The 27,598-nt window shown below is 50.8% G+C and overlaps 2 protein-coding genes across 2 annotated transcripts in view; both read right to left on the minus strand.

The window, feature by feature from the left end:
- KIAA1614 (KIAA1614 ortholog) overlaps nt 1–5,908 on the minus strand; it is a 28,061-nt gene extending 22,153 nt beyond the window's left edge. Inside the window, exons 1-3 of the mRNA XM_036015533.1 lie at nt 5,627–5,908; nt 2,861–3,795; nt 2,075–2,138 (exon numbers count right to left, since the gene is read on the minus strand). Of these exons, the coding sequence (XP_035871426.1) occupies nt 2,075–2,138; nt 2,861–3,795; nt 5,627–5,679 (1,052 nt within the window). The 5' untranslated portion in view covers nt 5,680–5,908. The remainder of the gene's footprint in view (nt 1–2,074; nt 2,139–2,860; nt 3,796–5,626) is intronic.
- Nucleotides 5,909–23,795: 17,887 nt separating this feature from the next.
- The window catches only part of XPR1 (xenotropic and polytropic retrovirus receptor 1), a 133,224-nt gene continuing 129,421 nt past the window's right edge, over nt 23,796–27,598 (minus strand). Inside the window, exon 15 of the mRNA XM_028530568.2 lies at nt 23,796–26,530. Within this exon, the coding sequence (XP_028386369.1) occupies nt 26,470–26,530 (61 nt within the window). The 3' untranslated portion in view covers nt 23,796–26,469. The remainder of the gene's footprint in view (nt 26,531–27,598) is intronic.

The raw sequence follows: 27,598 nt of genomic DNA on the forward strand, positions 1-27,598 counted from the left end.
TTCTGCCACCACCAGATTCCTGGCTTAAAGCAGTGAGCTCCGGCAGGTCTGGGTTTGACCCTTTCACCCCGGGGAACACGATGCAGGGAAACAGTCTGGAAGGGAAGCAGCCTGACGTCTCCCGGGTCCCGGGTCCCGGGTGCAGCAGGGAGGGGGCCACGGAGCGCACAGCACCTGTACACACTTGTCGCCTCGAGTTCGTGCCATTTTTGTCTGTTATCGAGCCTTTCGATGCCCAAGGCGAGGGCTGCCCTGCTGTCACACTGGGTGCAGTCTCCCGAGCGACGGGAAAGGGAAGGAAGGCCCGGAACTTTTCGTTCTGGACCCCGTGCCTCATGAGGACGGGGGCCTTATCTTAGGCAGCGGGATGCGGTGGGACAGAGCCAAGGGCACGGATCTGGGGCACCCTGCCTAGGTCCCCACTGTGGACTGCCACGTCCTAGCTGTGTCACCCTGACAGGTTACTTAGGGCTTCGGCCTCAGTGTCCCCAAAAGCTAACCGAGGGCTCAGTTGTTACATGAGATTGAGTCCCTTAAAACGGGTTAGCACGGAGCTGGGCACTGGGTAAGATTCCACCAGTGTTAACATTTATTATGGTTATTGCTGTTATTGATATTATTATTAGCACCGTTATCTTGTTAAGTGCTCCCGCCTCTCACTGAGCAAAGGATGAACTGGAATCGCCCGGGGAAGAGACGGCTGGTAGTGGTCTGTAAGGGGAGTCGTGCTGGGAAGCGACAAAGCCTCGTGGAGCTACAGGGGGCTCGGGAGGCTCGCTCTAGGTGTCCCAAAGCCTTTGGCAGGGTTTCACAGAAGATCAGTTTCCACACAGCGGGGCACCAGAGGAGGCTGCTGGGTGGCAGAGGGAATCGGCTGTCCACCGAGAAAGGGGAGAAGGCATCCTTAAGAATGAAGCCTTGAATACGCCTCAATTTCAAACACCTTTCAAAGGGCCTGGGTGGAGCCATACGGAGCTTCCCTAAGACATCAACGTCCGACTGCAGCAGAACAAATGGTCTGTGTCCTGGCCTTCAGTTCCCTGCCAGGCTGGCCCTCTGGTGTGTGGGGGCAGGTGTCCAAGACACCCCAGACCTGGGGGGACGGCGGCCTGCTCAGCTCTGGCGGCCAGGAAGCGGGGCTTCCTCCTCCTGGACTTCAGCCCGACTCCCCACAGATGACTGGTCTTGGGGAAGTCAGCTTTCTCGAGCCTCTTTACTCGCCAAGTCTGTGGCCCCAATGAGAGTTTCACGTGTGGGGTCCGACTGTGCTAACGACAGGGCCTGAACGCTCCGGGTGGCACGAGGTATGGGGCAGGGCCTTGGATCAGCCCCCTCCCGCCCCACCCAGGATGCAGTGCACCAGGTGCGGCGGAGCACGGCGGGCGTGGGAACACGCTGGTGAGTACTTCTTTCTGGGTAGTGTCGGTCTGGGTGGGTTTGGGAGTAGCAAGAGGGCTTGCCTCTAGTTTCCCTTTGAGTCCGTATCCCTGAACATTCCCCCATCAGCCGGTGTGCCCCCTTCCCCACAACATGGGTGGAGGGGCTCGGGCAAACTCTGTGGGATACCAGGGTGACAGCGGAGCGGGTGACATCCTTTACGTGACCCCCGCACACCGCCTGAACCGGGAAAGGAACTGCTGCAGGAGATGCTTTGCATTCGCACACTATCCCTGAGGGTTTTTGCAGCGACTGTCTCATTTTAGACTGGCACAGTCCCGTGCAGTCAGCCACTCGGAGACTGTCCGTCCCGCCTGAGGGACGAAGAGCCAGAGGCCGGGCCGGGGCACCAGCTCCCGAGAAGCAAGAGCAGGTAGGTTGTTGGCGATGCTCTCTGCACGGCGCCTCGTGCCCGGTGAGTATGTTTGTACGAGGAGCCAGCCCGGGGCGTGGGGTGACTGGCACCCCTACTCTGTCTCAGGGTGGACAGTCCATAGGGGCCCCCTGGCCCCTGCTCCACCTCACAGGGTTCGCCCGCCCTCCTGCTTTCTCGCGGCCTCCTGCTCTCCTGACGGCGGTGAGTGCACGGACAACAGCGAGGAGGCAGGGAGAGAAAAGGCGCGCTCTGAGCTCTTACCTGCTCTGGTCCGCGTCCTGCAGGGAGATGCCCGAGTCCCAGTCCGTGTCCCCCGGTGGTCGCTCTGGCACCCAGAACAGAAGCAGACGTCAGGGCAGAGCCAGCAACTGGGCTCTCCGCTGCCCCTTAGTGACTGCCGAGGGGAAAGGTGTCTCCGGAAGCCATTTACTTACAGATAACCTGCCTCTGCCCGTGTCTTGGCCCGAGAGGTGGAGGCACAGCCCGTCACGGTGGCTGTGGCGGGCCTTGCCACGGGCTAAGGGGCGCCCACGTGGGTCCTCTTGGGAGTGGGCGAGGGGCCGGATTTTGGAATGGGAAGAGAAGGGACAGAGGTGTCTTCCCAAGCCTGTCACTTGCGCATCCCAGCGGTGCTACCCCCTAGGTTCAGCCCACCTGACGAGATGCACGACCACTCTGCAGGGAGGGTCCACCGTGGGGCAAGGGTGTGCTGTTGGAGGGAGATGCAGAGCCCCCCGGAAAAGGCTACATGCCCCAGGAAAGCAGCTGTGACAGCCGCCACCCTCAAGCACCACCCTCAAGCACAGGGGTGGCCCCCGAGGGCCGGGGGAGTCCGGGGATGCTCAGCAGAGGGGGCTGGCTGTGAGGGGGTAAAGAGGCTGGGTCACAGCCAAGGGCACAGCCTGATGACTTTGGCTACAGAAAGCTGTGCTCTCCTGCCCCTCCCATCCTCCCATCCCGCCCCCTCCAGGCTACCCCCTCCTCCTCTTTTCCTTCCGGACTCCCGACTGCTGCCCCCGCCACCCAGACCGACCGAGTGAGTCTCACCTGGTCCAGCTCTGTCCCAGGATGGAGTCCGGGCTGGGATTCTCACCTTGTCGGGGGCCGGCCCCCCAACATTTAGCATCTCCTGCAGAAGAAGGCGGTTCCTCTCTACCCGTTCGGACAGGGACAAGGCGCCGCTCCCAGCGCCCAGAGCCCCCAGGTCTCCGGCTCTCCAGACGCGCCCCAGCGGGGCTGGCCTGGGGACAAAGTCTTCCTCGGAGGTCAGAGACAAGCTGTCCAGGTCTCCCCCTGTGACTGGATCGTCCCGAAGGGGGACGGACCTCTCTGGCTTCGGGTCCGGTGTGTGGGGGGTTTTGTTGCAAGGTCTAGGGCCCCTGGGCCCGCCTGGAGTGACTCCGTGGGTGGGGCTGTCTTGCAAAGAGCTGGGCCCGGGCCGCAGACCCCTCTCTTCATGGCCAGGCAGTGCCCGCACTGTTTCTGGAGTCCGTGGGCGCCTCCCGTTACAGCTCTCGAGCCCGGGAGCCAGTGGCCCGGGAGGTCTGGGGCCCCCGTTCCTGGCAGGCTGCTCCTCGCTGACGCCGTTGTCCAGCTGTCCTTCAGGTGGGTTCCGAGCATGGAGGACCGCCACGGCGTCTGGCAAGGGGGTCCTGGCTCCACCCACCTTGACTCGGCGGCATTTGGGTTTCTTGGGGGATGGCCGCTCGTGGGCGGAGAGGCAGGGGCTTGCCCCCTGCTTGGCTGCTGTCATGTTTTCCTTCAAGGCCCTGACCTTGGACTCTAGCACAGAGGGCTGCTGGAGCGGCACCCCCCGTGCCCTGAGAGGCTGGGGGGCCACCAGGCTGCGTGTTCTGTCTTCCCAAGGGCAGGGCCAGGCTCTTGGGAGGTGTCCATTATTGGGCGGTGGCTCAGTGCCACTTCTTTCCATAGCAGAGGTCACCTCCGTGGAGCTGGCTGTTCTGTTCCCCGTCTCGGGCTCTCTGGAAGAAAACACAGACAGAGCTCCTTAGATCCAGCACCTGGTCCCCAGAGTGCCTTCATATTGAGCACTGTGCAGAAGAGAGTAACCTGGGGACAGTGCAGGAGATACACTCTCTCAGGGGTGTCCAACCTGTGGCCCACGGGCCGCAGGCAGCCCAGCATGGCTGTGAATGCGGCCCAACACAAAATCATAGGTTTACTTAAAACATTATATGAGTATTTTTGTGATCGCATGTCGTAATGTATTTAACGTGTGGCCCAAGACAACTCTTCTTCTTCAAATGTGGCCTAGAGGTGCCAAACGGTTGGACACCCTTGCTAGATAATGTGAAAAGTACACATCACTGGATGAAACAAATAAAGGGTTACTGAATTTTTTCTTCCAAGTCTCAGTAGCGGATTTCTATCCCCACTGGACACATCGGAGCACAGGCGTCCAACAACTCATCCTGTGCCAGATGCAGGCCCGAGTGGGGAGCCGGGTCAGATCTCCCAGTCCCCGGCCTCTCGCTTTCCTGACACGTGATCTCAGTGAGGCTGTGATATCACACAGGGTCTCAGGATCTGACCCCCAGGTGGAAGGTGCCCCCCACATCCCCCCACGCACACTCCCAGCCTCCAAACCACAGGACCGCAGCATGGCGCTGTGCTCAGGGGGTGGCCATGGTCAGCCACTAACTCTGACCAGCATCCGCTCTTTGCCAGGCAGGCCTGCAAGCACTTTCAAACATACACTGTCCAATCACCCGCACCCGATTCAGCCAGAATGGCATTGCTGTCCTCCTCGTTACAGAGGGCGAAACTGAGGCACAGCGGGGTACAGAGAGATCACCTAGTGGGCAGGGGAGGCCAGTATGGAATGCAGAGCTTCTGGTTTCAAAGCCAGGGCTCTGCCAAAGCACTCGGTGGTCCCTTGGCCCCACTCCCCTTATTCTGTGGAGGGGAACAGCGCCGTCTAGAGAGGTTCGGTGACTTGCCAGAATGGCAGCTCCTTGGCGGCGTGGCTGATGCCAGTGTTCTCACCGGGAACGAGAGTGCACACGGGATTTTATTCACCAGCGGTTCCGTGCGCACCTGCAGGCCGAGGTGTGTGAACACCGACGCTGCTCTCCGAGAGAGTGCTCCCTCGGCACCACGCGCCTAGACACGTCCCACTTGGAGGAAACTGCGCGTGGGAAGTCCATGTTTACGTGTACAGCTCGTTAGGAAGGAGCTTGTTGTTCACTGCACGTGCTGACTAAAGACTCGCCCTAGAACTCTCTTACACGGCAAGTGCCTCTACAGTTGTTTATGACAGTTCAATGCACACAATGTTTCGGGCGAGTGTCTATTTCATAAAGGGAAACACACGCCAAGCGCCAAGAACCACGTCGGCTTTAAGCCGGCGAAGTGTCGGGGCTCTCTCCAGGAGGCCGAGGTCATTCACCCCACCGGCTCTTGTGGACTTTCTCAGCCTTCTCCCTGCAGCCCACTCACCGGTCCCTGCCTTCTAAGATTCCGTCAGAGAGCACGGGTTGATGTTGTGGGAGCGGTTTCGGTTCAAGCAAAAGAACTTTCTGCCGGGTGAGCTCGGCAGAAACTCTGTATCCCAGAGCCGCTCCATCGGGGAGACCTGGGGACGAGCACCTTCCAGTGGGGCACGGTGCCCGGGGCCCGGGGAGGCAGAGGGGCGGCCCGCAGCCGCCACACTCTATGGCCCGAGGGCTGTGTCTGCTTCGACTCGGAAAGGCTGGACGCGGAGCACGGGCCTCCCCCGACCCTTCCAGCCCCGCGGCCCCGCCGCCCGACCAGCCCGCCGCCAGCCTGCCTCCTCGCCTCCTCCGTACTCACTGAGGGCCGCCGCCGCCCGCAGGACTGGCCGCCGCCGCCTCCATCCCCTCCATCCCTGGACCGGCGAGCCCTCCTCTGGCCCCCTCTCCTCCGCAGGCCCGGGGGCCGGGCTCCGCTCCCAGCTCGGCGGGCAGCCCGGCGCCCGGGTGGGGTCTGGCCGCGGCCTCCCTCCGGGTCGGAGGAGGGAAGTGGGTCGGGCGGGGAAGGCAGTGGCATCGGCTGCTAGCTCGTGGCCGTGCCCCAAGACGAAAGGAGCCGAGCCGGGTGCCTTCCAGGCCCGGGACGGGGAGAGCGCGCGCCGAGCGCAGACGGAGTGGAGCGGAAGGGGCAGGAGCAGCGGGGCCAGCCCCGCCCGGCCTCGCCCCTCGGCGCCCGCTGCAGCCGCGGCCGCTCCGCTGCCGGACGCCCGAGCCCCAGGGAGCGGCTGCCCCCGCGGCGGCCGCGGAGCGAGCGCCTCGCACACGTCAGAGGGGCGGAGGACGGGCGAGGCCCGGGCTGAGTTCGGGAACGACGCCTGGGCCCTGCGCGGGGACGCGGGGCGCTCGGCGGGGCTGACCCCTCGCGGCCGGCGGCGGGCCCCTCGCGGCTGCGGGCAGAGCAGCCCCGGGACGAGACTCAAGGGGAGCAAACGCTAAGAAAACAGCACGTTCTTCCCCAGCTCCGCGGGAATGCGTGTAACCCTACACCCCGGTCTGGGGGTGAGGCTCGACTACCCGGGTGGAAGCTAAGGAATGCCCTTTGTTTAGACAGCTTTTCCAGACGGGCGTCCCATCAGCTTAGGGCACCGTTTCCTGCGAGGTCAAAGTCCTTGGTTTCTGCTACGCAGAGGCGCGAGGGTAGCCGGAGCAGAGCGGGGGTTCCCTCATTCTGACCTGCCCAGCGGAGAGCCTGGCGCCTGCTTTGCCAGCCGCCTGGCGTAGGGGCCGGTTCTGCGGGTGCTGGGGGCTCCTGCAGACGCGTCGTCACTTTTTCCAGGCCTGGGAGGAAGCAGCAGCCAAGGGCTTCGCCTGCAACGGTGACCCAGGCCACCTGGAGCTTTCCTTCTCTTTGCACCCAGAGAAGTGCGGGAGCCTCACCTATTTCCAAACCTAGTTTTTCCACAAAGGATGGGAACCAAGACAGTTAAAACCCTGGAGATCCCGGAGAGCTCTACAGAGGGAAGGTGCTCATTCATCTTCCCGGCTCCTCTCCGGAGCTTGGGTTGCTTTCCCGTTTGCACTTGGGCCCCGCGTCACCACCTGGATGGCAGGCACGGGAGCAGTGAGGAGGAGCTCCCTGAGAGGAGCGCGGTGCCGGGACAGGCCAAGGACGTTTCCAGAGCAGGCCTGCCTCTTGCGTGAGCAGTTCCCCTGCAGGAGGCGGGGCCTCCGGGCAGGGCCGAAGCGCCCAGGCCTGAGAGCAGCTGCCTGGGGAGCTGTGGTGGAGCAGCCTCGGGCTGAGGAACCCGAGAGAGCGCCCAGGGCAACCCTCCCGGGTTAGAACAGGCCCCAGGGCCCACAGCCCTCCGCACGGGTGGCCTTCACAGAGTCTGGGGCCGGTGTCCTTGCAGTTCATCCCCTCCCGCACCCCGTCGCCCCCACATACTCCCAGAGCAAGTGCTTTCTCCAACAGGGCCCGCTGTTCATTAGCACGGGTCATTTCGTAACAGAGCAAGGCGCCCTTTAGGAGGGGGTACTGGGCCCGCGTAGTGGGCATTCCTATCCCACATGGCGCCCTTAAAAGATGGGTACTGTGCACTGCCTCCTTTCTACAGTGGAGGAACTGAGGTGATCTGCCCAAGGTCACAGAGCTAGTGAGTGGCCAGCCTTCTGGAGTCTGAGACCTTCACATGGAATGCTTTCGTTTTAAAAAAAGCAAGAAAACATGCAGCCCAGCCACCATGGTCTGGCCCTTTGTTTCTGGGTCCTTGTTGTCTTTCTTATCCCTGCCATTCCAGGTGAAATCATCCCTCCCCTCCTTGTGCAGTGCCGCACCTAACGACAGCAACACCATTGTTATTAGCAGGGACTGCCTACGTGCTCGGACACTCCAGAGGACCTGTTAGACCCTTACCGCCACCCTGCAAAGTGGGTACAGGGTCTCCCCACTTTAGGAATAAGGAAATCAGGGTACACAGAGGTGAAGGCGTTTGCTTGGGGCCACACAGTTTGTAGAATCTGGACCAATCCCGTCTAGCTCCAACTCCTTCTGCCTCCGTTTCCTCCCACCAGAGGCGTCTCGGGGCTCAGACTCTTAGAGGTAACCTTTGCAGGACTCCTATCTCAGCGTCCCCCGCCCCTCGCCCCGCCCCAGAAGTTAATGATCTGTAAGGCAAGTTTCTGAAAGTTCCAGCAAAGGCTTAATGCTTAAAAGAAACCTGCCCCCCAAACTTTTGAGAGGCAAATAATCACCTTCCGTTTACTCATTAAATTTATTTTACGCTTAGTATAGGGGAGCAGAGTGTCACATCTATATTGGGCCTTTAAAATGCCACGTGTTTAAAGACACCCATAAGCAAATCCTCAGATGCTACTGAATTACGAAGACAGTCGCACATTTGAGGGCACTTCTTGTTCACTTGGATTCTCCTGGGTTCAGCAAATATCTGTGGAGCTCCTACTGTGTGCCAGGCACTGGGGAGGCAAAACATGGAGCCTGTCCTTGAGAAATTGCTGGTCACATGGGGCAGGGGAGGGGCAGGCACACAGGCTTTCTGTTTATGTGCTCCCACTGAGGGCAGCGTAGGGTGGTGGTGGTGGTGGTCCGTTCACAAAGCAGATTAAAGTGTGTGTTGGGTGGGAGGGGTTTTCAGAGGGAGCTGGGTCTTGTAGAATTAGCAGGAATCAGCCAGACAGAGGGGGAGGGGAGGGAAAGGCATTTCAGATGGAGGGATTAGCATAAACACGGGCAGCGAGGTGTGAAATGCCTGGTTGCAGTATTACTAAGGGTAGACGTTAGGAGGGCTGAGGCTGCGGAGCAGGGGGGTGTGGCCTGGTGGAGGATCGCAGGGAGAAGAAATTACACTGCATCCTAGGACGTGGGAATCCCTAGAAGGTGGTCTACGCTGGGCCTCACTCCTTTAGCATGACACGTTTCTGGACTGGGGAGCTGCCCTATGTCCTTATATGTCAGGCTTTTTCATTTCATTACCATCATTTGGAGAGAAATCTAGGAAGAACGCAAATACACCGTGTGAGTAGCAATCACCTGACCCTCTTCCTCCATTTGAACAACTAGGGAAACCTGCCACCCCAGGAAGCCCCCTTCCACTGAGACTGGATGAAAACACAAGCCTCACTCCTCCTCCCCACTTCCCCCCAACATGCTCTGCACACTCAGCCCGATCAGAGCCACGTGGGACGTGGAAACTGGGTTTCACTTAGGATGAAGGCATAGGCCAGAAAGAGCCCTTCAAGGTCACACCGTTAGAGCCTGCGTGTGCATGGGGGGAGGGGTGGGAGGGACACCTCTGCCATCCCTCTGCTGGGCTGCCCAAAGGAGCTGGTCCAGCGGGACACCTGAATTTTCTGGCTGCTCCTGTCTTGGTCATGGTGCACCCGGTGGGGATGCTGCTCTCTGCCCCGGGGCCTTCGCTCAGGCCTCCTGATCTCTAGCACAGGCCCAACGGGAGCGTTGGGGCAGTCTCCCTTGCACCTGCCTCTGCTCTGCTTGGAGCCCTCCCACGACTTCCCAAGGGCTGGTCTGCCCCGGGCCTGGGCAGACTCTCCTGGGACGCCCGTGAGAGGCTGGCTGATTCTGGGGTCTCATCTGTGGAGGTTCTGATGGCTTAGGCTGGAGTGTGGGCCAGGAATCTGCTTTCCAATGAACTGCCCAGGTGGTTCTGGGGCCCAGGCAGTTTTGAGAAGCACAAGCCCTGGAGTTAAAACTCAAACTCCTTCATCTGGCACACGGCCCCTTCTGTCTCGGCTCACCCCTCCCCAGCGGCCTATCCTGTGTGACCACCATACTGAACTGCTTCCCGTTCCCTTGACCGCCACTGTGATCCTCAGCTCCGTGCCTCTGCCCAGGCTTTCCCTCCGCCTGGGACACCCTGCCTCACTCCACACACATGCAGCAACTCTCCTGCCCGGGGGAGCCTTCCCACTGCCCTCCACAGTCCTCCCACCTGGGTCGGCGTGCCCCGGGCTCGCTGCCGCCGGAGCGCTGAAGGCACCGAGTTGTCAGCCTCTGACACTCCACAGAGCGCTTCCTGGTCCGTGTCTTTGTCCCTGGCCCCTCACATGTGCTGGACGCATACAAGGTATTGACTAAATGCCAGGTGGCTAAATGGAAGAAAAATATCCTTATCCGGGCGGAATGCCTAAGAGGAGAAGTGGGGAAGGCACTGCCTGCTAAGAGAACCAAGGCCATTTCCAGAGGCTTTGGTTCAGGTGCTCAGTATGGCGGTATATGGCCGGTCCTGCCTCGGGGCCTGTGATGAGTCAGTCGGCTGGTGGGGCCAGGACAGCACCTGGGCCTCCTGACTGACTCCTGTTCACACCTGAGGCACAGGCCTCCTCGCCCCAGCCCCTCTCCCTTCTTCCCCGGAGGGTCACTGATCACAGGTAGCAGGGTGGGCCTTCACTTCAATTCCGAGTGAGCCTGGAGATTTGGAGATGAAACAGCTATCAGAAGAAGAAATGGGTGGGGGCGGGAAGAGGAGAAGATAATGAGAAAGAAGCAAAACCAGGCTGGGCGAGGTCAGCAGAGCCAGGCACCGTGACAGCAGGGCGTCTCCAGAGCACAGCCACCCGATGTCCTTGCTGTGCCTCTCTGTGTACTCCAACACACACACACGCACACACGTGTGCACACACACCTACACGTACGCCATGCTCTCCTGTGCCACACCTGCCCGACCAAGTCCCAAGGAGAGCAGAAGTGGGGTTCTTACCTGGCCAGGGTCGGGCTGCACCACGGCCCCAGGCTGGTGGGCAGGGAGCCCACTGGGATGGGACAGGGACCTCCCCTGGAGACATGGGCTCCGGACTTTACTGCCTGGGATGTCCGCTCACCCTGTGCCCACCCCGACTCTGTTAGACAACTGTTCCCACGCCCTAGCCCGAACTGCAGCTTTTCAGTGCCCGGTCCTAATCACAGCGAAGTGACTGAGATTAGGGAACTATTTTTTAAAAGATTTTATTTATTTATTTTTAAAAGGGGAAGGGGGGAAAGAGAGGGAAAGAGAGAGCAACATCAATGTGTGGTTGCTGGGGGCCGTGGCCTGCAACCCAGGCATGTACCCTGACTGGGAATCAAACCTGCGACGCTTTGGTTCGCAGCCCGTGCTCAATCCACTGAGCTATGCCAGCCAGGGCCAGATTAGGGAACTATTTTAATACCGTCCCTCCTCCCCCACCACGCTGCTCATTGGGAGGGCGTTATCACCAGGACGCCTGACTTTGACCTGTCTGTCAATCAATAGTCACTGTCATCTTGGCCAAGTCAATTTGCTCATCAACTAAACGAGAACAGACTCAGGGAGAAAGATATCGGAGGATGACTCAGACCTAACGTCACGTTTGCAACGATTTTTGATCTTGAGAAAAAACAGAAAGTGATTGGTACTATATTAATTATTTTCTTATGGCATATGAGAAACTATGAAAAACATATTAGTACAGTCCTCGTGCCAATTGTTCAATTAAACGTGACAGAATAAAAACACCTGTTCCAAATCCAACATCTAACAGCCCCCGTGTTACCAAATGGGGAAACCCCACGCTGGTCCTATCAGAATCGGGGACTGAACAGATACGTTCTGCATAGCCACTTTCATTCGACAATGGGCTATGAGTTCTGAAATGTACGGTTACTGAACAGAAGTATAATTCTAATGTATGATTATTTTGAAGAGATATAAAGTCATTATACTTTGTAGATGATATGATTGTTTACTGTGAAAAACCGAAGCATTTAATTTGCTCGCGGGTCAAGTTTGGGCCTGGGTATAAGCTTGATGCAGCGAGACGCCGGTAATGAGGACAACAGAGATAGATGCGTTTGACTTGTTCAAACTCTTGACGGAGGTGTTCACTCAGGACCGATGCGCCGGGACCCTGGGCTGCGAACCTCCCTTCCCATAACGCGCCCCTCCCGCATCCTCAGGGACAGCAGGCAAACACTGCGTCTCTCCGCCGCACACCGTCCTTTCTGCGAAAGGCAGGCTCCAGCACGTGCGTCGGGGCAATCGCGCCGGTCTTTGACGGTCCCCAACAACCCTCCACGTCAGATTTTTCCCAGGAGGGAGCCAAGACCCAGGGAGGCCTGGGAATCTGCCCACGGTCACAAGGCTGGGGAGTGAGACCCAGCCCCACGCCCTGCTCCAGGCCTGGCAAGCACATTTCTGGCTTCCCACACATGGTCCCACGAGACCACAGCTTTCAGATGGGCTCCCCCCCAAAATGCTTCCCTCTCAAGTCAGAGCCTCCCCAACCCCACGGATGCGCAGAGGGAAACGAGGCGGTTGCCGCGGTGTGGGGAAAAAGTGCGGGTTCGGGCTCGGAGGACGGCCGCTGACCGCGCCCCCTCCCACACTTCCAGTGGCGGCAGGGAGCGGGGAAGGTCTGGCAGTGTCAGGGGAGGCCTGACCCAGCCAAGCAGAGCGGCTCGGTGGCGGGGGGGGGGGGTGGGGGGGGGGTGGGGGGGGGGTGTCTCCCCGGAGCGCGAGAAGGGGCTTTGGGCAGAGGGGAAAGACGGGACATCTTGGCTGCCCGGAAGGTAGCGCTGCTGCCCTGGAAAGCCGGGGGCCTCATTTGCTCCAGCCTGTTTGTGTCGGTTCCCTGGACCGAGCGCCTGAGTCTGCTCTGCAAAGTGAGCCCAGGGCCTGCTTATCGCGCTGCTGCGGCCCCGTGAACACACCGGCGCAAGGAGACCGGGAGTCAGCGTGGAGCCCAGCAGACCCCCCACTTCTGGCTGGGGATGCTGCTTGGCAAGGTCTGAAGAGCAGTCCCGTCCTCTTTCTCCTGGAGGCGTCATCGCTGAGCACGGTCGGGGAGCACACCTGGGAGTCCCTGCCAGCAGCCGCAGGCTGGATGTCTCCAACTGGCTCAGGCGGGGGGGGGGGGGACGTGGGCTTCCAGGGGCACCTACTAGAGGAGGCCGCCTTCGGGGCCCAGGGGAGCCTTCCCCCCATGTGGAAGCTGCCCGCAGGCCTCTCCTGCTGCAGCCTAGCTCCCCAGAGGCCTTCGGAAGCAAAGCCCTCCCGAAGCCCCAGGCTGTGCAACGCCTTGTCCTGCGGGGGTTCCTGCCTCCCGTGCCCGCTTGCCCTCGACCAGCCTGGAGGTTTTGCTGAGGACACAAATGAACCTCATAAGAGGCCTCTCTCCAAGCAGAATTCCCTCTACTTCTGCAACCCATTGGGAAGTTTTTTCCTGGGTTAAATTAACGTGTGTGGTAGGTGAGGTATGGAGGGAAAGACCCAACTTTGCAAAGGGCCAGGGTGAGGCTCTGGCAGCCTAGACTCAGCTCTGGGTCGGCTCCATCCACTTGTGGGACCCAGTGCTCGGTTTCCTCACCTGGGAATGGTGGGCTGGACTACCGGATCCCAAACTGGATTCCTCAGGACCGCAGGGTCCCCTGAGGGACTCACAGGTCTCCTATGAGAAAGAGAATTCAGGCCCAGTAAGTCTGGGCAGCCAACGCAGGTCATCTCATCCTCCCGGCAGGTCTTTAGGCCCAAAAGCCCTTCAAAGGCTCAGGGAAGTCCCAAAGTGAAAAGAGAACAAAAGAACACCAACCCGGTTTACCTTTGTGAAGCCTGCCTTTCTCAAAAGTAGTGACCCTTTCCCTCAGAAGAGCGATGAACACCCTTTGAGAGACACTCTAGGGACAACCTGGTGCTGATGTTCATTCTCAGCTTCATTCTTGCTGGGATTGTCTGGGTTTCTCGCCCAGGGGGCGGAGCAGGCAGTCACCCCACCGCAAATTCCAAGCCCCCCCAGGAAGGGCCAGGCTGCCCACAGACAAAGCTCCCTGGGGGCAGGTGGCAGTCCGTCCCAGCTCTATGTTATTTTAGAAAGTCTAGTGCTAGGAGATCAAGAGGAGGAGACTTCTTAAAAAAAATCTCAATCTCCACCCTGATTCTTTGTAAATCTGATTATGCAAATTCACCTTAAAACTAACAGCCTCAGTTTGCCCATCTGTCAAAAGGGAGACCTAGAAAGACTTGGATGGCTCTCCCTCAGCATAAGCCCTCAGAACAGAAGTTTCCCAGTCTGGGGTCCCCAGACACCACATGAGGGACATAAGCTATTTCCAGTACTTAAAAACGTATGGTCCTGCCTGGGGTGGCTCAGTGGATAGAGTGCGGGCTGAGAACCAAAGGGTTGCCGGTTCGATTCCCAGTCAGGGCACGTGTCTGGATTGAGGGCCAGGTCCTGGGTTGGGGGCCATGTGAGAGTCAACACATTGATATTTCTCTCTCTTTCTCCCTCCCTTCCCCTCTCTCTAAAAATAAATAAATAAAATCTCAAAAATAAAAAGAAATCTACTGGGTATTATACATTTACCATGAGAAGTGCCTTTGGTTTTGATTGGTATTACATCAACTCAGCAGTTTGACATCAGCTGTCATGGGGACAAGGATTATTATGCAATAAATATGGTTGGTTTGTTAGACAAAATCTTTACAAACTTAGAGTACATGGAAGTAATACAAGGTTCAGCCAGTAGTGAGAAGGTCAGGAGCTGCTGACTCAAGAGGCTGGGCCCAAAGCCAGTTTAAAAGTGTGATGGTGGAGAGCCAAGGGGCGGGTGGGGTCCAGGGGAGTCAGGGAGTTCCAGGGGGAGGCGCTGCCCCAGGCAGCTTCTGGGGCACATGCAGGGCCGTGTGCAGGTCTGTGTTCAACGGTGAAATGGCTGGGACACAGTGGCCCTTCTCAGAGCAGACTGGGGAAGGGTCTCAGCTGGCCGAGACAGGGACTAGAGTGCCGCCTCTGCTGAGCTGAGAGCAGTGGTCTCAGAGTCCCCGGGCCGAAGTGGACTCTGCACAACTTCTTAGCAAGCCTTCTGGGAGTCCCAGTGCCTGAGGGCTTTCAAGCACTTGAGCTCAGCCACAGCGGGAAAGGTGCTGCGTGGCTGACGGCTGCTTACCCTCTAGGATGCTGCTCACCCAGAATCACCTCTCTGGTTTCCTACTCCCTTTTCTCCGCTTGGGCTCTCCCCCAAGGTCAGCCCTACTTTGTGGTAACCTTGGGAGCTGAGCCCAGGAGAGTTGGCTCCGGCCCCAGGAGAGAAGTGGTGAAAATCATGGTTGGTAGATCCCTACAGGTCACCAAAAAGGGGGTTAGATTTTTCTCATTCTTCAATATGAAGCATCTAAGACAAAAAGATCTTTCTCTTGCTAACACTGATACTGCTAATAACATCTCTTGCTAAGAGTTGGGCCACTTAGGACTAACCACAGAACTGAGGTGGATTCCGTCTGCCCCAGGACCTAAACCAGGCTGCTGGCATTAGCTAGCTGGCTAAAGCTGAAAAGGGTTTTTCTTTAGGGTATTGAGAACAAAAACATTTCATTGTGTGTTTTTTTTAATTATGTGACCTCATAAATAAATGCATATGTGGGGTGGAGGAGCTATTAATTAAAACGCAGGGGAAAACGTGGGCCAAAAAGATTATTGGGTGTACTGTCTCCACTGCATCCTTCCAGATTATCTGAGCGTTTTACAATTCTCTAAGTTGTAGAATGACTGTTAGTAATTCCAATGAATTGCCAGCTGTATTTGGTGGAATTGCCCCATGAATATTGATCAGTTTTTCTGATTTTGCATTTATTTGTAAATTTTTTTCAGCATTCCAGATCTCTTGTATATGTGTGACTTTTGTATTGTCTTTTAAACAGGTTGTAAACGTTCACTGATCATCTCATTAATGACAAACCTGACACATGTTCACTTTGTAGCTGTAGGAGAGGCACTATTATGCCCTCTTTTAAAAATTACATTGTGATGCATCCACAGAGAAAGGGCCATGTTGAGGACACAGAGAGAAGGCAGCCAACTGTGAGCCAAAGGAGGAGGCTCCAGTCCTCTGGAACACGTCTTATGAAGGTAACCAGCATGCTAGCCACCTCTTGCTCCTATGACCCCATCAATACAATGTAATCGATACAACGGGTCAATGTGATGTTCTGTGGATATCCAGCTTGTCCAGAGCTTTTTGGACTTGATATATAGCCTTGGGGAAGAACTGCTGATGTATGTTGTCATCTCCATGGAAATGGGAATTGTTTCTGATCCTCTGGAATGCCTTCACCAGGTCCATCGCTAAATACCCTACCCTTGAGGTGGTCCTGATCCGGGCTAGTGAGGACACCACGTTTGGCACCGTGCCTGAGCCTGCGGTGGTGCTTGACGGAGCGTGCGATGGTCTGCAGTGACCCTCCCTAATCCGTGCAGTTTCTCCGGGGGCCAGATGGGTCAACAAAACGGGGATGGAGAGGAGGAGAAAGGCAGGTAGAATATGGCGATAACCTCTATCCTCATCGCTCCCCGTTTATGCCTAGAGGAAAGGTTAATCTGAGAGGCTTTCACTTGGCCTTTCCCAGCGTAGCTCTTATTTTGCAGACCCAAGATGCAATGTGGGGGGTTTGGGCAACTAGGTCATTCCAATTATGTATATGAGGACTGGGTGACTGACCGCTGGGTGGGTCTACGGGGACTGTGGACTTCTGTAAACTGGACATTGATCAGGATGACATTCATTATCTGGCTCCCACAGGACCCAAATCTCCCACATCTAACATGGGAGCCAAGAGGATGTGAGTCTTTGGGTATCAATGACAACTCAAGCCCTATGTCCACAGTCCCCAAAATACCTGGGTGTTCCCTTTTCCCGGTTACCTGAGAAAGTAACCTTGAGTGCCCGTGGGGAGGATCTAGGGGGATCATTACTGTGTGTATCCCCCTGACACTGCCGTGCTTTCCCTCCTACAGACCCAGCCACTGGTCTTGTTAATGGTTCCAGGGCTGGAAACTGGCTCAGGTTTGGAAACTGGGCAAGGGTTGTGACATTTTATTGGGGCAACTGCCCTCAGCCTCCGGGGTGTCCATCTTTTTTTCCTACTAGTATAAGCTGAGAGGTACGATTTGGGTCACTGCCGTCACCTTCTCCACGTGTCTAGGCGCCAACTCCGGAATCCTTGATAGGGAGTTGAATTCTGTATCTCGGGGAGCACTTTCTAATAAAAAAAATCTGCTCTATTCAATCTTACATGTTGGTCCCTTTGAGCACCCTCAAGCATCCTCCAGCTCCTGCCAGTACATGCTGTTAGCCTGGGGCTCCTTCAGTGTGTGGTCCCTATTCTCCTCTGCAGGCCCAGCAGGTCCCCAGCGGAGCCATGGAGCATCCTGAGTGGTGCACGTTTTCTCGCACAAGACAGGCCTCCTTAATGTCTCCTGTCATTGATGGAATGGGACAGGGAGCCAGACCCTTCTCGCGTGTGTGCGTGCTGGAGGTGGAGGGAGAGCCAACTACATGTTGCAGCTGAGGAGTCCGGTTTTCCCAGTCAGAACTCTGACCTTGCCTAGCAGGCCTGCCTTGACTGGGTTTACCTGACTGCAATTCTGCTACCTCTACGAAGTCCTGGGCTGGGTCCTCACGTTCTCCTCCTTCCCACTAGAGGGGACGAGAGCTTCTTTGTATGCGACCAAAGCGGTCCTCTGGTTCCACATGTGGCTTTCCATGGCCTGGCACTTATCCTCCACTGTCTGTTATCCTTCTACTGGCAGCGATGGCACTGAGCAAACGCCCAGTCTCACTGCTCCATAGCTACTATCTCCTCTTTAAGTCTCAAATGCTGATTACATTGTACCTGTCTTCCTCAGTGCACCATCCCAATTCACCACCAGTGAAGATTTTAACAACTGAAAGGAAGAGAAAGGAGGTGGTTGGCTTGAGAGAGAGGACTGTGAAAAACAGAGCTAATTTACTATTTAGTTTTAAAAAAAAATCCCACAGGCTGTTTTCGCTGGGGGCAGAGGACAAGTTCCCAGAAAGCGGCCGTCAGTGGGAGCCAGCCTGACGGAGAACCTATGGTTGTATGTGCGCTGGGAGGGCGGAGGGTGTTCTCTGATTTTCTTTAAAACGGTTACTACGTTCTGATCTTGACCGAGCACAGCTTTTGAAAGAAGCAATAATTCACAAGCTACTTTCCAGTTTTGACTGCAAAGCAGGTAAGCCCCACCCCCCTTTTAAGGAGAGTGAATGTGGGCTATAGAGTCCGTCAGAACTGGGTGCCAGTCCTAGGTTCAGTGATTACTGCAGCACCCGAGGCCAGCCACTTAACACTCTGGCTCTCTCCTCTGCAGGCGGAGCTAGCCCACACTACGTGACGTGCACTGACGCACCTTGCCCGTGGGAGGCAGTGAGGGTGAGCAGACCGCTCTGCCCTGGAGGAACCTGGTCCGTTCTTGTGGGTGAGACTAGAACGTCCACAGGATGAGGAAGCACCAGAATCAAGTTTCACACGGGGTCGAAATGAGCACACTGGCCAGCTGGCCAGTAAGCAAGCATTCCTAAGAGGCGCAGCCTCTGCGCAGTCCACTGAAAAGGCCAGCTGCCCCCTCACTTTACTCAGCAGCTCCTCTACTGACAGGGTCTGGAAGTTACCTTTTAGTTGAACAAATAGTTATGAAGCCCCTGCTACTAAAAGTTCCAAACATTTTAGCAAATACGATTTTGTGTGACTTCCTGGTGACAACAAGAGCACGTGTGGAAAAACAATGTTTCTTCTTTGCTGACTTGTGTTATTACCACTAACGCTCCAGACCGGCCAGGCCTGCGGCCCTGTCCCACGAGGAAACCAGGGTATGTCTTCGTGGGCACGGTCAATGGCAGCAGGGCACACCACGCCCTACCCAGCGAGGCTTAGGCTTCTGACTAGGGCTGCTGCGGAGGGGCTTCAAGCTTTCTAAAGCATCTATGGACGTGCAGAAAAATACCTCTAAATCCAACAGTTGACAGGAATAACCTTTGGCGAACTGATATTTGACCTACCTTGGTACTTCCTCACAGAAGGGATACAAAAGCTCTGATTAACTGAAAATTTTAATTTTACTGACTCATCTGATCAGAAGGCGGTGTTTAACAAGCCACAAATAAACAAATTTCTGTTTACTTCACATAATATATACTATTTTTAAATTCAGGAAAGTGGCAAAGGATTGGGGAATTAAAATTAATTAGCTTCTCCTGGATTCTGTTACCTGCCTGTTTCTCCTGGGTTACTTGTTTTCTCCTTACCCTATAAACTGATATTCTACTTTATTTTGTTTTAAAAGACTTTTATTTATTTATTTCTAGAGAGGGGGGAGGGAGAATGAGAGAGGGAGAGAGCAGCACTGATCGGTTGCTTCTCGTGTGTGCCCTGACGGGACCGAGAACTGGCACGGGCCCTGACCGGGAATCAACCCTGCGACCCTTTGCTCTGTGGGAAGATGCTCCAACCAGCTGAGCCCCATCAGTCGGGGAATATTCTACTTTATAACGAAGTGAAACAGCACAGGAAACCTACTGCCCAAACCATCCACGAACATTGGCTATGCTGTTCACTTATGCAGGGGAGGAGCCACGGGGCCGCCCACGTTGGGGCAAGGGAGACTGCTATGATCATCCTCCTCATTCGGCTACGCAGTGGATACAAAAGTATATTAATATTCAGGGGGAAGACTTCATTTTATAAAGATAAACACTAGTTGGAACTTTGAGGCTAATGTGTTACTTAATTGTAACATGTGTTTCCTGGGTGGGAAGCTATCCCTAGCTGTTAAAAAAGCAGTACACCCATTTAGGTAACACATTCCTAATATGTAAATTTTAAGTGAATTATAAGAACAGGTTTTTGGCACTGTGAAGTTCTGAAGAAATAAAAACCCAGAATATCACCTGCCTAGGAAGGGGTGAAGAGGAATCTCTGATTTGAGGAAGCTCGGCTCACCCAGGGGTGGACATCTAATAACAGGACAGTACGGCCTTTTGGGCAGTGGTTTCTGATAAGCAGTCTAGAAATAACTTTATCACCTTTCCCCGCTTGATTCCATAAAGCTATAATGATAGGAACTCAATAAGCATATATTAAATTAATTTTTAAAAATTCAAAAACTTATTTTAATCAAAATTGTCCACATAAAGATACAAGCCACTCAACACAGTCTGGAGGCCCTGGACACGTCTGAGACGGGAGCAGAGAGGGGCTCTGGGAAATCACATGGGACTGTGCCCTCGGCTGGTCTAGGTCTTTGTCTTGTTATCTACAAATTGAGATGACTGTTAACCCACGTATCTGAGGTGCTAGAGGTTCGAAAAATGTACAATACTATATGCATATGAATGCTGAGTATGTATTATTATCAGATTATAGGAAGGGGTATTAAGTGTCTAGTGATTCAGACATACTCACAACTTACCTTGGATTTAGTCTGGAAACTCTACATTATCACATTCTGATTTAGCCTACACAGAAATGGAGTAAGAACAGACCTTGTGGTCTTAAAATAAAAATGGTTTTATGCTTTAGCCAATAAAATGTTTTTCTTTTTGTATTTTGAGTATATTCATCTTAGGGTCAGTTAATTTAAATTTTTTCCTAGACAGACATACATAAGGAGTGATAACTAATCCAGGAATTCTGCAGAAAGTTCTAGGTTCCCACACAGGGCATGGTTGTGTAGTGATAACAGGTGTCCAGCTCCCCAAAATGCAACTGAACATATCATTTCACCTAATACTTGAGATTCTTTGTGTGAGTAAAAACAAAAACAAAAATGACCTATTATATCAATCCCATTAGTTTAAAGTCACAATTCATATATTACCTAAAGAAAAAAGGTCATTTAAGATAATTTTTTAACTTAACAAAGGAGTTAACACTTTTTTCACTCTTGAAGTCTGTTTGACCCAAGCCCTTTCATAATTCAGTCCTAAGAGGAAGCACGTTCAGGAATCGAAAAACCCCAGAGAGAAAAACACAATCACAAACCATGTGCCAGGGACAAAGGAGTCAGCAAACTGTTGGAAAACAGGGAGAGCTTGTAATCATGAAAAAAAGGACAGAGTTTTATAACCAATCACTTGTTTTCTTTTAAAAACACATAACCACATTAAGTTTTTGCTTTATACAACCATCTAGAAACTATAAAACAGTACCACATTGTGCATTTAACCTACTTATCAAGAAGGGAACTCCATACTTCATAAGAATTCTACCCATATAAGGAAAAAGGAGACAGCTAACAGCATAGTCACAGATACAACATGAGTCCAAGCAAGCATCAATTCTTTGACGTCACCTTTTCCATTTACCAGAGTAGAGAGAGTAAGAAAGAAAGGGAGAAAAAACAGGGAAAGAAGCACCCACAGAGGACTAATCACATTCCATAGTTACTTTTGACAACTATAGCTCAGGGTTTCATAGAATAGTATCATTTGACCAACACAATGTGGTAGGGGTGAAAGGAAACATGAGTAGAGGAAGAGGGTTTGAAAAAAAGATACATTTTACACCCTACTTCCCTCCTAAATACTCTTCATTGATACAAGCTTCTGTGCTAATCTGGAAAATAGCAAGAAATTAATCTTTGCAATGTGATCAAGCTTAAGAGTTCTGTCCTTTTTGAAAACATCGAGTGGCTCACATTTTTATAGCTCAAAACAATAACAATGTCATGATCAGTTACTCTTTTGAAATTCCCCGCAATCTTTCTGATTATTCCCACCATGCTGGTGTTGCTATAGGACAATCAGGGGAGTATAGATGGGGACTTCAGAGATCATGATAAAGGGTTAGTGAGATGGAATCCTTGCTCTTTCGTAGAAGTCCGTGTCTTTCTGGTAGTAAGTCTTTCTCCTTCTGATTGGTGGTGGTACAGAGGAAAGGGCGTAGGAAGAACTAAGGTAATATGGTGGAAGTTTAGTCAAGTAACTGGGTTGAAGGTATACAGATGAGACTGTGTAATTAGCAGACACACTGAATCAAAGGCAAACAACTGGTTATTTGATTGTCCTTCTTAGGTTGATGGCACCATAAAAAAACTGAAGATGGCTTTGATTTAATAAAATAAACCAAAGGTCTGCTACAAGGAAACACACATTAGATGAGAATTACTATACTGATCCTCTTCAGGGGAAACTCTCATCTTGTCCCTCTCCCTTCCTCTTCCTCGGTAAGTAAGCTATGCATTCTGGAAGGCTATTTTAAGGGGCAACTCAATAAAAGAGTTTTGCCGATTCATACAAGAAAGGCATTATGAGCCATTCCGATTAGCAAGCTCCTCTCCATTCCCAAACTTCTCACAGCACTTAATTAAGCTCTTCCAAATCTAAGAAGATGCTTTTACTTTTTCATATTTGGTGGGCGGAATGTGGTTTAGTGCTAGTAAAATTATTAGTTTTGTAGCACTAATGGGCACAAATTTCTTATGCTTTAATATAATCAACTCTATCCCACATTACCACTGTGCTCTGACATTGTATAGATTGAAATTCTATAAGTAAGTTAGCTTTTAAGATTTGCTATCACTGATAACTCAAATGCAGAAATGTATGTTCCAGTAATTTATAAAATCTCACCTTAACTCCCTTTGTTTCAGCTTATCATCACAAGCCAAAAATAAAATTTAGATGTACCATAAACAGAAAATGAACTAAGCTGATAAATTTGATTTACCCTTCACCTGACTTTTTCTGAAGTTCTACCAGAACTTTTATTGTCTTAACCTACTGACTACAGATATTAAATGTAATGATATTGACTTTTTACTTAGATCAGGGAGAAGCCTGGTGATATTGCAGTTGACAAAGCCATAGATTCAACATGATTATTTTTTAAATCTGAGAAGCTATCTTAATTTAAATAATTTAAATGTTATATAGCAAGAAGTACTAACTTTTTAAGAAAGGCAAATTTTATGCAATCTATTAAAGAAAATAACTTGGAATTTGTTTACCAAATAAAGTGCAATAACTTTACAGAATTCTAAGTTTTTGAATAAAATAATGCCATGGATAAGGTTATTTTCTAAATTATTTTCCTTAGACTAAGAAATTTCTCTAGTCATTACTTAGAAAATTACATTTGGCATAAAGAACTATTTCCTGAATAATGCAAAGTAATGGAAAAAGATGGCAGGGAAATAAGGGCAGGTCTCTACCAGCTGCAAAACCACTGGAAGGAGAGGCAGCAAGGCATGAATCACCTCTATGCCATGAGCTCACGGACCTTCCCAGCTGCCCTGCATCTGCTTCCAAGTTCCAACATCCTCTCTCTCTTCTCTGCCATCGCCACGATTATTTGATTTCTCTTTAACTAATGCCTGTATGATTCAGTAACAGATTACTTTCTTTGATTCTTAATTTGAATTAGTTTACCTGATAAGAAAGGATGAACTGCTTTCTCTAGTTATCATGAATGCACTTCGTTCAAACCATGGTGGATTTTACTTCTAGTAAAATATCGGTTCATTTCTTAGAACTCTCATCTTGAGACTATTGGGAAGCCATGGGTGCTAGGGGCTGGGCCCCATTTTCCTCCTTTATGAGTCCATATAGGTTACTGCCGAGGTGGCTGGCATTCTCTCACATCACTGCTTCTGAACGGGAAGCACTTTCTTAGGGAGAAAAATGGTAGGTGCTGGAAAAGAAAGTTGCACATGGGTTTTCAACTTCTTTCCAATCTTAAAAAACAATCTAATTAATAACCTAATTAATCTTTGATTATTCTGTTGTCTCCCTGTATGACATAAAATCATCAATTATTCCACTTTAATGGCACAAGGCAGCCTTAAATATAGGCGCACATTTGTGCATAGAAAATAAGCCACTTTGTCTTCTAGTTTCTCTACACACGTCCGTGCTTTCCACACTATCTATCATAAAATGAAAAATGAACTTTATTCTTTTGCTTATACTTCCTTTACGTTCCTTTGGGGAGTATTTTAACTATCGGAAATTGTGAAATTCTCAAATAAAATACAATTAGATTTTCTAAACCTAAAATTAGATGGAGTTTTACCTTTGGTTAGATTGCTGTTCCTTTCAAGTGACTCTGTGATATTCACTTCCTAAGAGTCCTACTGAGCGCTTCGGTGCACAGGAGTCTCCAGTAAAATTTTAGGCAGGCCATAGCATTCACAACTGCTAGGACATAAAACATTTAGGAGAGAAAAATGCACACTGCCTTTTTTTGGAGGAAAAAAATTAAATGTATGTTCTGTCTCCAAAACTATTTCCTTCTGATGAGGAAAAGCCCTCTTTTCTCTTTACAGCTTTAGAAGGAACATCAAGCTGTGTGTGTGTGTTTGAATACATATTTAAGCGTCTGTCATGGTAAGCTGAAAGTTACATAAGCCTTATCATTTCAGAATAGAGTAAGCTAATAGGACAAGTACACCAGAAAATAAATACATTCTAACATTATGTTACCTATGAATAAATAATACTGATTAGGGCCCAGAATCGTAACAGTTGAAGACAGACCAGACTGGCCATAGGACACACTTAGTTCATATGCCGGAAGTCATCTGCAAGATTTTATGTGTCATCATATAGGTTTACTAATGAAGAATGAAGTTGATCATTCAAACTGCTGTGGATATACATTAGTACCATCAATTTTATTTGTATAAGAAATTACTGATCCGCCAGACTTATTTATATAATTCAGTAATAATTAACTGCTATTTCTTGACAGACCAGTATTATTTCCCCCATAGTTTTAAAGTACAAAAACAATAGTTAGGAAGAAAATCTCAAGTATAAATAATGCAAACCTTTAATCTATTAAGGGGCAATAACTTGTTACCACTGATTATCATAAATGATTCGATTTATTTAAACTAAAAAATAAAACTCAGTAATTAAACTTTTCCTCTTCAGTTTTGGGACAAGGGACATGCTTGGTGAAACACACACACAAAAAGCAAAGCAATCAAAGCCAAAAAGTTGTATGATATCTCAGAAAAAAACACAAAACAAAAAAACCTCTATTCAGAAAGGGAACATTGTGGAAGCTTTTCAGAATAAAGATGGAAGAAATTCCTTAAAAAGAAACTATTTGTCCGTTAATGGATAGAATTCTGATAGTAAGAGTAACTGTAGTATAATCTCCTGAAATTATGACCAGGCTGAGTGGGAGAAGCGCTGACGGTGAAGTGTGTATTAAGGGGCAGCGACCATTTGTTTTTAAGACTAAGTGACAATAGCTGCCCTTCTACTGTTCCTTTGTCTAAAATTAAGCTGACAATGATAGAAGTAATTTAATTTCACAAATCCACTGATGTCTACTTTGGAATCTTTATCTAGATCTGGGGGAAAGGAAGATTAAAGTATATTTTACTTTTCTTGGTATTTATATTAATTTTGTTAAATAATGAAATGCTAAATTTAATGCCAATCACATTCGAGAAAGTATAATCCCTTAAAGTTTGGGGGCTCATTTGGGCTAGGGTTAGGAACACACAAAAGAAGTAAGACAAAAAACTGAAAACGGGCATTGTGTACAGACCATGATAGTATGAAATGTCTAAGAAATATGCTTTTTGTGTATGACCAAGCTTAGACCCTGAAAATTTTAAAAGCAGGCTTTGTATCATAGGATGGCATGAAATCCAATGTTTATCCTTTAAAACTGTGGGGAGAAATGGCTGCCAAGGTCTGTTTTATCAGTGTGATGTGAAAGAGGAAAGCTGATTTGTTCTGTGCTCTCAAAAACATGGTTTCCCCAAGATAGACTTAATTTGATCACGTTCTGGCTAAGGGAAGTAAGCCCAGAAGAAAAGCTATCCAATGAGGGCGTCGAGTCTCTGAAATAGCTTTGTCTCCTAATTTAGAATTAGTAAAGGTTATACTTCAATTACTCTACATGCTGAAGCTTAACAAGGCGTAACTTTTAGTTGTTATGGTTGGAATACATACATATTCCACACCTGCCCCTTAAAGGGACAAAAGGTATCAGAACTCTCAGATACGTTTCAGCCGGCTGTGTGAAAGTGTGTGGATGCTTTGTTACTAGAGACATGCTCAGAATTCTAAAGCAGCAGCAACTTAAGAAATCAGTAATAAAACTTTGGCTTAAAATTAAAAAGAAAGAAAAGAAAAGGTCAAACGGGTGCAAGTTGTCTCATGAAAGAGGTATTGTGGACTAAACCCTCATAAACGCTGTCCAACATTAGTTTCCCCATCTTCTTTCACTGTTATCACCTTCATTGCACAGGAGTTATAGCATTCTTTTATGGTTAAGTTTCATAAATAATGAGAAAACTATATGTAACAAATACATCGTATTTCCCACCCACCCAGCAACCCTCCCCCAAATAAGAAAAGTTACATCAAATTAAAAAGTAGCTTCATGAATGAAGGTACTGCTCTAAGTTGCACTTTTCCTGCAAGTGCGGCCAGTGCTTTTGCGCTGGGTATGAAGGAAAGGAAAAAATTCTCCACATACACTGACAAAAAATTTAAAAACCATGTCCGGTTTCAACCAGTCAAAACCGGGCCAAGCAGAAGCCAAAGTATCTCAGTACCGTCCCCGCAGAGGGTCCTTGCAATGCGTGTTCTTCATCCTGATAGGTATCTGTGTCCTTGTGGTTGTAAACAATCCATAAGATACTGTTTTGTTCCTTAAAATGTCCTCTGATTGGCAAAATGAAGTAAATATTTGTTTTAAAAATAGAAAATGAAAATTAAACCAAAAGAAAAGAAACACAGTGAGCTTGTTTGGAGTCCATAGGATCCGATCTGGAAGAGCTCGGAAAGTGTGTCACGTGTCTTCTCCTGTTTTCGGCTGGAAAGGTGCTGGAGGTTGCGTTGGTCGAGGAAAGAGTTGTAGAGTAGGAAAACCAAGGGTGTTAATCCAGACTTCGGAGGATTCAAGTGTTAGCTTCATCATCTGTGTCTTCTATCAATACCTTAGTGTCACGAGTCTTGGATCTAGTGGTGGTGAGGGGAAAAGAGCAGAGCAGAGCACTCAGTCCATTACTAACATACAGACACACCCACAGCATCAGGTCCATTTCCAATCTTACCAGACAGGGTCTACGTGCTGCACCAGATGGACTATTCCCAGGGTTTCAAGTTCAGTTTAAGGTATTACTAGGGAAACACTAAGAAACTAGATTGCAACCACAGGAAGGCAGTAAGAAGAACGGCAAGTCATATGGAACAGAGAGAGTAGTGTTTTGGAACAAGGAGATCTGAGTTTGAGTACTGATTTTGATTTTACGATGCATCTATTTAACCTCTTTGAGTGCCAATCTGCATCTCTGTAGAGCAGTAATAACAGTACATGTTACACATAATGCTACTCTCACCTCAAGGGGATAGTATGAATATCAAGAAAATTGATGTAAAAAGCATCAGTAAAGCATTCAACAAATATAATGAATTCTGACTTGGAGGACAGAAATGCCATTTGAGGCACAATGAAAACCCATGCAAGTTAGTGAGCCTGCAGAAGATAAGACCTAGGGAGAGGCATGGCAGGTGGCTTCAAACAGTTTAAAGTACGATATAGAAGAGGGAGGAGACTGTCACCTTTTAAAAAAAATACTTTATTTATTTTTAGAGAGCAAGGAAGGGAGGGAGAAAGAGAGGGATAGAAACATCAATGTGTGGTTGTCTCTCACACCTCCCTACTGAGGACCTGGCCCAAAACCCAGGCATGTGCCCTGACCCGGAATCAAACTGGTGACCTGGGGCTGAATCCACTGAGCCACATCAGCCAGGGCAGAGATTGTTATCTTAAAGAGCCCATCTAGGATCAACTGGTGGAAGTTATAGTGAAACATATCTCAGCCCCACATAAGCTATCTACTATGGTGACTATCCAACAATAAAATCACATGCCTCATGTCATTATAAACTTCATTACCACTGACGATTATCAGTCAGCATGAGATGATCATCTCTTCAGGATGCTATAGAAGAGATTTCTTCACTGAATGAAAACTGGGATTAGCCCTGGCTGGTGTGGCTCAGTGGACTGAGGGCCAGCCTGTG

Source organism: Phyllostomus discolor, chromosome 14 (assembly GCF_004126475.2).
Source record: "Phyllostomus discolor isolate MPI-MPIP mPhyDis1 chromosome 14, mPhyDis1.pri.v3, whole genome shotgun sequence".
Taxonomy (NCBI): domain Eukaryota; kingdom Metazoa; phylum Chordata; class Mammalia; order Chiroptera; family Phyllostomidae; genus Phyllostomus; species Phyllostomus discolor.